The following is a 12,034-nucleotide window of genomic DNA, read 5'->3' as shown; positions in this document are numbered from 1 at the left end:
GGAACGTTAGAGGCCCGACATAAGTATACCTTCGCCAAAATTGCCTACTATGTATGGTGCATTCATCATTAAAATTATTGCATTGCTTTCTGTAATATTTATGTTGATGCCAAACAACCTTCCGGATCGATTATGACTCTTTGTCATTCCACTTTTATAAAGCCCTTCGGAATTTAGTTTTCAAAGCTAGAAAAAAAGAGTTTGTGTGAAAATACGGGCGATCACCGGGAATTGTGTGGAAATACATTAAGTGTTGCGTATTACGAAAAATAACCATCTTGCAAACACAGCAATGCTGCTTAAGTTTGAAGAACTAAGCACAGTAAAATATACGTTATACCGGGCCGACTTAGCCATCGTGCAATGAACACTTAGCGCCAGAAGGGTTAATTGTCTCAGACTTTTGTGATCAGCTAAACAGCGATAGCAGCAGTAATAAAAACTTAGTCACACCTTGTTCTGCAATATAGGAGACGGTAAAAGCGCGAGGCGGCACTGGCAGCAACCCCAAATAATTTGTCTCACTGTGCAAGATCGGCTATATGCGTTTAAAGATAACGTTGGTACGCATAGGAGGCTTCATATATGCAGAGGCAGGGCATAGAGTTGGAAAAAGCAGCCATTCTACGAAAACTTCAACCTGCCACCCGCAACTTGCACACCAGAAAGCTAACACTGTATGTTGTTCTTACTCGTTAAATCTGGTAAGGATAGATGCAATTTTGTTTACCTATTGCAAATGTTACCACGTTTACATTGGGGTAAACTTTAAACTTGGTAACTCCTGCTAAAAATACAAACACTCAGAGAGGACACAGACAAGCGCTTACTAGCAACTGAAAATTTTATTTCGAAGCGAACACTAATAAACACATCACACGCATGTACATCATTCCCGACTTCCCCTGTCACCATCAACACCGTGATATAACATAATATGCACGCGCCCACAACAAGAAACAAACACGTGTCAAGAACTAAGAAAAGAAACTGTAAAAAAACAAAAAATACAGCAAAACACAAAGAAACAAAAAAACGTAACACAGAGAAAAAGACTGGGTTGTGTGGCGTCCAAAAAAAAAGCATTCCGCATCTGTTAGTAGAACTGACGCTTGGCTGAGGTAACTGTCCCCTCCTTTCCTTATTCTATACGCTTCCAATATTTCTCTCGTCGTCCGCTTCTTGTGCCTGTCAATTATTTGTGTGTCGGAAAATTTCGGTTGGCAGGTGCACTCCTTGCAGTGCATCGCTAAGTGTGAGTAAGGGGCCCCCTTTAGTGAACTCTCATGTTCACGAAGGCGCACATTTATGCATCGACCCGTCTGACCAACGTATTCCTTTCCACACGTGAAAGGAGTTCTGTATACAACATTTTTTTTGCACTCCACGTACCTCCTGCCACGCTTTATGCTACATCTGTTCGATTCTCTGTTTCCTTTCTTGTTGACTAGCCTTTCTACTGCTGGACAAATGTTTGATAATTTGTTTTCAGCTGAAAAAAAACACAATCCACACGCCATACCTTAATACAACTTTTTTCAACCTATGTGAAATAATGTGCAGATACGGGATGACCACTGTCAGCTCTCTTTCACCCTCAACTTGTCTCCTCTCTTCGCTTGTGCCAATGATTGCATTTTTTACTTCCCGATGCCACAAAACGAGCGCTCAAAAAAGGGCGCGCCGCCAAACTCTCGCGACGAAGCTACGGAGAGACGCCGCGAGGTCAACGATAAAAAAAGAAAACAAACATCCAAAGACTTCCCGGGCGCGCGTGTCTCCCCTCGCGGAAGCGTGGGTTCGCCGACGAACCTCCTCGCATCGTGGCCGAGCAAGCCCTGGAAAGTTCTCGATAGAAAGGGGCGTGGTGATGCCGGGTTGCGTCATCCGTCGCGGACGGCCTTCGAACCGTCTCGCCCTCTCCCCAGCCTTCGCTGCGTATCGCGCCGACGAAATGATGAGAACTTTCTGGAATCTCGCGCAGAAGGTATTTAACCGAGCAGCGGAGATGGGAGATCAGGAGAAGAAGGAAGTTAGTGCCAGCGTGCGTGGGGTTATTCCGCTGCGTCTGTCGGTTAAGGTTTTGTCCGTAATGACAAAGCAGGAGAAGAAGAAAGTATGTGCCAGAGTGCGTAGGGTGTTCCGCCTTGTGGGCGAAGCCTTTTGTCTTCCGTGACAAAGGAGGAGAAGAAGAGGATTTCCTCCTGAGGAGTGAAGACTCGAGCTACAGGCAAGGGTGTGTGTCTACCGCTATCGAGCGAAGACGCGTGGCAACAGCTGCGTGTGTGAAGCCGACGTGTTTCCGGCGAAGAAGTTTGGAGCCTGGAGAGCGGCCAATTGAAGACGCGAGGTTTCCTGGAAGAGAAACTTCGGGGGCAGCGGAACGACAACAACGCTGGACTTCGAGTGAGTGATTCTCGGAAGAGTATCATTCAGACTTTTGTTCCAAGAACTTTGGACTGAATAAGTTTTCTAACTATTTAGTCTGTAAGTGTCTTGGTTGTTCGATGCATGCGACTGCATTGTAGTGCGTATTGTTGTCTGTGTCCGTTGTTTCGAGTGTGGCTGATTGTACTGTGTATTACATTGTTTGATTCGTGACATATTGTATTCAACAATTGTCGAGTGTGCATACTTGTGTATCGTTTTGATCTGCCATAAATGAGAATATAATTATGTTTTGTTTATCAACTCTCGGCTCTGACTTGTTCTTTGGGCCACAACCGGCGTCCGCTGGCGTGCCAAATAGGACCACTTCTAAATTGTCCACGCTTTCGTGGTGCGGTTCGGGGGGCCGAAACTCCGGCCCTTGGAATTAGCCCGGCAATCGCCTCCCAAATTAACGGGACCTGTGACACCCGACGATTCTTCTCACATGCCAAAAGGATACATTCATCCTGGTAACCAGCTCCCCTCAAGCGCTTGATCTGCGCGGAAACAATCTCATTCATTGAGTATACGCACGATTTCATGAGGGCAGCTTTGATGCAAGAAGTTGCGATCCCATTCTTTACTATCTTCGAATGTGTCGAATGATAGCTCAGCAATGGTTTTTCCGATCGAGGAAAAACGATCTAGTCACATAACCCAGTGTTTTTCTCTGTGTTACGTTTTCTGTTTTTTTGTTTCTTTAGGTTTTTCTGTTTTTTGTTTTTGTTTTTTCACATTTTCTTCTCTTAGTTCTTGACACGTGTTTGTTTCCGGTTGTGGGCGCGTGCATATTTTGTTGTATCACGTTGTTGATGATGACAGGGGAAGTTGGGAATGACGTACATGCGTGTGATGTATTTATTAGCGTTCGCTTCGAAATAAAATTTTCAGTTGCTAGTAAGCGCTTGTCTGTGTCCTCTCTGAGTGTGTGTATTTTTGCGCTTGTTTCATCATGAACCTTTACCAACATGTCCAACTGGCAGTCATCCTAAATGTAATTTCTAGTACAAAGGACCCTTTTCCATGTGTTAACACCGCCTTCCATTTTAACCCTGCCACCATCACCTCGTTAATCGCTCTCTACGTTTGCAAGATTCGCATTGCTTCTTGTTGTAACCGAGCATCACTGTGCCCCCCCGAATATGCAACTTTTGTGCGGGTTACTGGCTCCTACTCGTGGAAACAGCAGACGTCTATGCAAAAAACTGTCCTCTGAATGGAACCATCAGCTTCGGTACTTCAAAGACTGCTTGCGAGTGGCCTGTCGCACTCAGAGCGGAAATGGACACCGACACTACCGAGAGAGGCTATGGCTGTCGGAAAGTGCCACAGAGGCTTTGTGGAACCAGGCACGAAAAATTTTACCCAAGAAGGAAAGACGCACAAGTACGGAAGGAAAGGTCATGATGCTAGGAGATCTGGCTTTGCCCGACCATCATTAAAAGGCCTCTTCAACAAGGACCCAAGTTCTGTGTGGAACCAGTTCTCTCCCGTGCCGAGAAGGTGGAAGTGGCCGGGTCCATGGCAAGCCGTGTGAAGGACGAGGAAAAACTGAGGTGCAGTACTGATTGCGTGAATGTGTTTTCGTCTAGCAATGTAACACCACACATGGCAAAGAAAATGGGACTAGTGATTAAGTTCCTGTCTGCTAGTGGAAGTCGTATTGTGGTTTTAGATAAGGAGGGTTACTTTGTGATTTTGTCAGAAAAACTATATTTGGAGAAGGCCCAGGCTGCTATAGAAAAGTATTTCCGCAAAGTTGAGGAGAAGGTCAGCCTTTTCATGAACATCATCAAAGGCGAAAAAGGCTTGTTGCTGGAAACGTTCTTTACGATAAAAACATACAAGAAAAACCTTCCGTTCCGAACCATTGTCTCAGAAAGGGGTACCTGGCTGCGTCTCGTGTCCAAATTTTTGCAAAAACATTTGAAAACGCTCCGGTTTCGTGAGCCGTTTTTGGTTTCCAAATCCATGGAAGTAGTGGACTACTTAAAGGGAAATGATGTAAGGGTCTCTGATGCCTTCAGTATTTATGTCGTCGATCTGTATTATTCCGTTCCGCATGGTTCGTTACTACAAAGCGTACAAGAGTGCATCACGGAAAAAAATGATGAAGTGGATTTTTGTAACGCCTGTGGTGTGTCTGTAGAAGGTTTTATGGAGATTTTAGCCATGTATCTGAGTTCCACGCTAGTGGGGTGGAATGAAGAATTGTACGTCCAGAAGGATGGGATTTGCATTGGGTCTAGTGTCGCCCCGATCTTATGCAATGTTTTTTTGAACAAACTTGGCACATCAGTAGGTAAGGAGCTAGATGGTATGGATCTGAAGCTGTTTAGATTTGTAGATGACTACCTTGTTTTGGTAAAAAACGATCCGGGTATGAGCACGTTTGTGACTGTTTTTACAGCTTTTAGGAAAGACGGGTGTGGCTTACAGTTTATCTTTGAGGAGCAAACGGAACGACGCATTCAGTTTCTGGACCTCAATTCTAATTTGTCTCCTTTTCACACCTGTTGGATGTATCACCATAGATCGGAAAAACCATTGATGAGCTATCCTTCGGCACATTCGAAGATAGTAAAGAATGGGATTGCAACCTCTTGAATCAAAGCTGCCCTCATGAAATCGTGCGTACACTCAATGAATGAGAGTGTTTCCACGCCGATCAAGCGCTTGAGGGGAGCTGGTTACCAGGATGAATGTATCCTTTTGGCATGTTAGAAGAATCGTCGGGAAGTAAAAAATGCAATCATTGGCACGAGCGAAGAGAGTGGACTAGTTCAGGGTGAAAGAGAGCGGACAGTGGTCATCCCGCATCTGCACAATATTTCACATGGGTTGAAAAAAGTTGCATTAAGGTATGGCGTGTGGGTTGTTTTTTCAGCTGAAAACAAATTATCGAAGATTTGTCCAGCAGTAGAAAGGCTAGTCAACAAGAAAGGAACTGGAGAATCGAACAGATGTAGCATAAAGCATGGCAGGAGGTACGTTGAGTGCAAAAAAGATGTATACGGAACTCCTTTCACATGTGGAAAGGAATACGTTGGTCAGACGGGTCGGTGCATAAATGTGCGCCTTCGTGAACACGATAGTTCACTAAAGGCGGCCCCTTACTCACACTTAGCGATGCATTGCAAGGCTCAATTTGTCGATGCGGCCTCATCACATATGATGTACTCTCCCATAGTAGAGTAGCGAGTACTCAAAATTATTAACTACTTTTTTTAAACGCAAGGAGTCCACCTGCCAACCGAAATTTTCCGACACACGAATGACAGGCACAACAAGCGGATGACGAGAGTAATAATGGAAGCGTACAGAATAAGGAAAGGAGAAGACACTTGCGTCAGCCAAGCGTCAGTTCTACTAACCGATGCGGAATTTGCTTTTTTGGACGTCACAGAACCCAGTGGTTTTCTTTGTGTTACGTTTTTTGTTTTTTGTTTTAGTTTTTTCTGTTTTACGTTTTCTTTTCTTAGTTCTTGACACGTGTTTGTTTCCGGTTGTGGGCGCGTGCATATTTTGTTATATCACGTTGTTGATGATGACAGGGGAAGTCGGGAATGACGTACATGCGTGTGATGTATTTATTAGTGTTCGCTTCGAAATAAAATTTGCAGTTGCTAGTAAGTGCTGGTCTGTGCCCTCTCTGAGTGTGTGTATTTTTGCGCTTGTTTCATCATGAACCTTTACCAATACGCCCAACTGGCAGTCATCTTAAACTCCTGCTAGGTGCTCAAAATCGCATCTATTCGTTACTATGTCTAAAGAGTGTAGCTTTGACAAGTGGTGCCCTCGACACCTCTATCCCACCTTGAAAGATATTTTCGCGGCTGCCCGCATGGACAAAAGCCTGGCACTGTCCTGCTCGAAATAGTGACTTAAGATACGGTCAACCCCCCAAATAGCTGACAGGACATTGTGATGCCACCTGTTTCAGCCGAATCGTGGCATTGATAGTTTGTGTGTTGTGCATGCACCAGCAGGCATGTGACGCGACAAGCGGCCAACAACGAGGGGCGCTCGGAGCGGATGAAGTCGGCTGTGCACAGCACACCGAACCTCATCGACGCGCTCAAGGAGGAGATCATGGGCCTCACGCGAAGCAAACTTTCCGGCATCGGAATCAACGACTTGGTGCGTGTTTTATATTGTGCAAAGACAAAGTGGCAATTTGAAACGTGTCAGCCGAGCAAGTGTTTTCCAACTGCCGACGAGGCATTGACCCTTATTGTGTAGTAGTTACTGAAATCGAGCGTTGCACTGTGCGCACACAGGTAGCGAACCACATGAAGAATTATAACTACAATATAACTGGCTTCGGTTTGATTAGAGAACAGAGAGGCCCACAGTGAAGTTTGGTACGGACATAGACTGAGGAGTATGAAAGATAGCAGTGTTATTTCGTTAAATTGCCTTGGTTTTTGTCAGGCGTGAGACTCGCGTGCCAACTTTGGAGGGACAGCTGCATACAGCTGTGCCGCTGTAGGGTAAAAAGTGGTATAAGTTGTTCTGTTTCTTCATAAAGACGCAGGTATTCGTTTAGAAATTGCATTGACAAGCAGCAAAGAAAATGAATTAAGAGACTCAAAAGCAAGTATGCGGCCGGGATTTTAAGAGATGGGGCAACATAGAGCGTCTCGCACGAAGTCAAGCATGCGGAGAACATTTATTGAGTATAAAAGTGAGAAAACTGGCTCGGCTTTGAGTAACTACCAATGGTATTATTAGAAAATGAAGAAAGAAGAGTTTTTTTTGGATAGCTGGAAGGGAACGGTTTTCTATTTCAAGCTAAGCCAGAGTGCCTAAAACGCGTAGTTTAAAAGCAAGACTTCGTTAGGAAGCGAGACATGCGTATATACTATGAGGAAGGGACAGCACTAGAAAGGCAAATGCATAGTGACAGGAGAAAAAGATAACAAACGGAAGGTTGCTATACAAATTCAGAAAATCAGCTATGAAATTACAAGACTTTCATTATTTAGTGAGATGTTTATTTTAGGTTAGGCAAGTCCAAAGTTCATACAGAGGAGACCATGACAAAAAGCCCTTTTTGAATGTTCAGCTTGAGCTGACCATTCTGAATACTGATCTAGTTGCTCGTAGATGGTTTCTAGGTCTTAGCTGGGTGATGCAGGTTGTTTTTAGCTTACTTGTATAGATCGTCGCTAGGCTCAAGTTTGGTGATAGTATAGGTCACTTCTACGGTGATTTTCAGCGCAGAAACATTCGAGTTAAACCACAGAGAGTCACAGACGCGACACGGTCCCACCGTCGTTGGCTCTGACTTTCCATCGCTTCGGAGCCTTCTCGCTGCAGCCGTTGCCGTTCCCTGGTATTTTGTCGTACTCGGGTTTTTCGACTCACCGCCATCGCTTCGCAGCCGTTGTGCTAACAGCCTTCCTTCTTTTTAGTGCAAGTTGCATGACGTGGTATTTACACAATTTCGGCACATACATATGATATATGTATGTGCCATATATATGATATAGTTTTTTTTGGTACAGCGGGAACAAGATGTGAAACACCTTCGCTGTTAAAAATACAAAAAATAGAGAAATAGTATGAGCTGTAAGAATGGTAGGAATTATCAATGAACACTAAGGTGCAGTTTTTAGAATAGGGCATTAAGATTAAAGAATTCCATTGCAATACGGATACTAAGATACATAACATTTAATTCAATTCTAACTGTCCGCAAAGAAGAAAACATAAATACAAACAATTTTCAGAAACATAATATGATCGTTATACACGTACTTTTTTTCTGAAACAAACTACACTAGATAAACAAGCTGCATTCTTTTTACCTTTTTAAAAACAGCTACATGCAACTAAACGAAAACAGATAACAGACTTGTAATCTGGCACTAAAACCAACAGATGGCAGTCATGCATCTCTATTATGTCGCTTCAGAACTACAAGTTATTCCATCAGTGCAGAACCCCTCCCCTTCTTTTTTTTAAACTCTGTCCATTGTGTTACTCCGGTGATATGTGAAACGCTCAAGTAAAAGCTCTGGGGAGGCAGGCTGGTGGACATTTTGATACGTCGACCCTTCTTCACCAAAGGGGCATCATCATGATATGGCCATTTTTTTGAAGTTGTGTGCACCTAGTGATTGATTGATTGACTGATTGATTGATATGTGAAGTTTAACGTCACAAACCCACCTTATGATTATGAGAGACGCCGTAGTGGAGGACTCCAGAAATTGCGACCACATGGGGTTCTTTAACGTGCACCCAAATCTGAGCACACGGGCCTACAACATTTCCGCCTCCATCGGAAATGCAACCGCCGCAGCGGGGATTCGATCCCGCGACCTGCGGGTCAGCAGTCGAGTACCTTAGCCACTAGACCATCGCGGCGGGGCTGTGCACCTATCGAAACGTTGGCCAGCTTGTTATAGATACCCATTCCTGATTAAAAAAAAGAACTTGTACACCAAACTGAGCTTTCATCCTACTTTCAATGTATAGTGATATGAAGTTCAATAGAGCGGCGGACGGCCAAATGTCATGGGGATGGTTTTGCTGCTTCGGGTGGAGAACAGCTTCCACTGAATTGTCTGTAAACTCGTGCAGGGCAAAGCTTCGGTGACGGACAGCATCTTTCGAGATTGCAGCAAAAGGCTTAACTCCGAGCGGCGGCTTCTGGCGAGGGTAAGCGGTGCGATACACCTCGTTTCATTACAATTCTGGACTATCATCTCAATGGTGATGGAGGCCTCAGGTGGACACGCTCGTAACCAAAGCTCGTGGCTTTATATTTCATTCAATGAAACCTGCGATATTCGCATGTGAATTTAATACTTATGGCATACATCACTTATATCATACCTATCTTAGAACACGGTTGTGTCGTGTTGGACCCCGCCGAAGCAATCGTCGTTGCTGCTTTTGAACAAATACAAAATCGTGCTGCTTGGCTCTTCTTGGGATGGTGCGGAAGGTGGGAGAGCTGCTCTGCAATAAAGGATCAGCTACAGGCTGGGAGTGTCTTTCTGACCATCGTCGTAGAGAGATTAAAATTTGGTTATTTAAGTACCTATAATTAAACTGGAATTAACACAGAAATTTACCTACGCAAACCTCAATACATTTAAAAATATTTAGATCACAGCTGCAAAATCCTGTGTTAACCAGCGAAAACGAACATGTAGGCAAGTTCACTTTTCCTAGAACCATTAAAGAGTGGAGTAAGCTAACTGAAAAGCAAGTGCATAGTGGCAACGAAGATTTATTTCATTCCATGCTGTAACATGAACGAATATGTATTTATGTGGAAACAAAGTTGTATTATATGGGAGATGTACTTCATTTATTGACATAATCCTCCTGCTATAGCGCCTTTGGGCGCTGCGGGATTTCTGATTAATAAAGAATAAAAAAGTGTTCGCGTCCTTGAACAGCACGTCTAAAGGATAAAGCCTTATGATCAAAATGACTGTTCTTCAGGACAAACGTGTAGGATATGCTGGACTCATTTCAGAGCACATATCGTGACCTTGCAAAGTCGACTCACCAATTTTTAGTGGCCAAATTAGAGAAGGCTTGTTCTGCAAGCGATCAGTCAACACCCATACATCAAAGGATCGCGAAACTGGGTGACAACATCGCTGTAATCAGTGAAGGTGCGCAGGAGAATCTGAGACAGTCGATTCCGGGCCGTGCGCAAAAACTCGAATTTTCGCACACTCAATTAATTTTACCTCGCCACTTCGGCCTTCAATGGTAAAAGTTCCAACTAACACAGGAGCTCAGCCTTGACGACCATACAAAAAGCCGTTTGTTCAGAGTGGCAGAGTGAATAGACCTCAGTTTTTCACCCCCTCCCCTCCGAAAAGTTATCTTCAACGATGAGGCGTTTATTTGGATGAATGGCCACGTGAAAAAGCACTCTTCTCGCATGTGGGATAACGTCAACCCACACTGTAGGTCTACTAAGACGCAATGCATTCACAAAGTATTTATGATTTCGGGCAGATTTAGGGTCAGCGCCGTCATTGGTTGTTACATATCTTTTTGAAAACGACGTTCGTGAGGTTATACGCGTGAGCAGTGAGTGCCACAAAGCAGTGTTAACTATAAAAATTCTTTTTACCCAAATTGAACGATATGGGTGCAGACATAAGGTTTTAGCAGACGACTCAACTTTTTTTCATACAGTTTATGTCATAACTAACGTTCTAGATAAACGATTACATGGTAACTCTCGCAGAGCCGATTTGAATTGCTCGCAAAGATCGTGTGAGTTGACCTCGCTAGACAATTCTTGTGGTGTTTCTTATAATTGCAGGTGTGTGACAATAACATGCTATGAACCAATGTCCTTAAAGTGAACAAAACCTAGGTGATTGCTCTAATTCACCCTGATCAATGTGGCAGAGTCACTGTAAATTGTGCCACTAAGTTCCGAGCCACCCCGTGAGAGGCTGCAGTGGTCACTTGAACAATGTTATATACCTTACTTGATGACATTACATACTTGATGGCCTTTTAAATAAAAAAGGAATTTATTAGTTCCTCAAACGCATATAATATTATTCTATTTCTACATAGAATAACATACTATATAGTAATAAACAAACCCATATTATCGGACAAAAGAAAGAGAAAAAATTGTTCATGAACACTGCTTACTGTTCAGCTAAAACATGAGTGCAGGCAAAATGCCAAGACACCATCTTTGTCCGCATGTGCATCATTGTACAAGTAACACTACGTCAACTTTGAAATTTCTTTCCCACTTCTTTCTGGTCAGTGCATTTTTGAATATAAGCCGACGTTAGACTGTTCGAATGTACACACTAAGCGATTTCTCCCCTATAAGAGTGTAACTCAGCTTGTCTCCAGTCGAACACCCTTTACATTTTCGGGGGCTTGAAAGCGGGACCTATAGCAAAAGGTGGATATGTCAGCACCCCCAAAGAAGCGTGATAATCATGCAATTTTGAACGGTGTAGTGTTTCCACCCTTACTCACTTGTGGTATCTGTACATAACGTCCTATGGAAGAGATACTGGAAGGCTGCTCTACTGTGATGCACCTGAGAATCAAACGCTTTAAATTGACGCACGACAGCAGATGTATTGTTATGGGTTCTGTATAGGAAAAGTTTATTTGTTAGTGTCAGCCAGTACGGGCTCGTCGTTCTCTTCTTTCCGCTCCGCTGTAGTTGTTGCTGCTACTCGTTCGCTATGGATTAGAAAACAGTATCTAAAAACGTAGAACGCTCAACTCTCCGGACAATGCTGTATGACAGATCACATGCGAACAAATGACACTTGGATTGACGTATTTGATAAAACAAGCTCTAATATGATAAATATACATCATTCTACATCGATGTCACTCGTCACGCAATCGTGAATGCTGGTGTACAACAATGCACAGCTGATGATGATGATAGCACATCATCTATCTAAGGCTTCTCCGTGCGCGCATGCATGCTCAAGGGGGGGAGTTTTGGTCAATATACAGACATACACGGCTGTACAATAGAAATAAAAGTCACAGCATAACCACGGAGTGAATGATGATGAGTGGGGCGAAATGGGCTTTGTCCATCCATCCGTCCATCCGTCCATCCATCTGT

At 43.7% G+C, this 12,034-nt stretch overlaps 1 protein-coding gene across 1 annotated transcript in view; it reads left to right on the top strand.

Annotated features, from left to right (window-relative positions):
• Positions 1–12,034, top strand: part of LOC142803046 (uncharacterized) — a 92,305-nt gene that overhangs the window by 43,082 nt on the left and 37,189 nt on the right. Inside the window, exons 11-12 of the mRNA XM_075888155.1 lie at positions 6,420–6,570; positions 9,022–9,099. Coding sequence (XP_075744270.1) covers positions 6,420–6,570; positions 9,022–9,099 — 229 coding nt within the window. The remainder of the gene's footprint in view (positions 1–6,419; positions 6,571–9,021; positions 9,100–12,034) is intronic.

Source organism: Rhipicephalus microplus, chromosome 3 (genome assembly GCF_043290135.1).
Source record: "Rhipicephalus microplus isolate Deutch F79 chromosome 3, USDA_Rmic, whole genome shotgun sequence".
In the NCBI taxonomy this organism is placed as follows: domain Eukaryota; kingdom Metazoa; phylum Arthropoda; class Arachnida; order Ixodida; family Ixodidae; genus Rhipicephalus; species Rhipicephalus microplus.
Note: the sequence above shows the minus strand (reverse complement) of the source record. Positions and strands in the feature narration are given on the sequence as shown.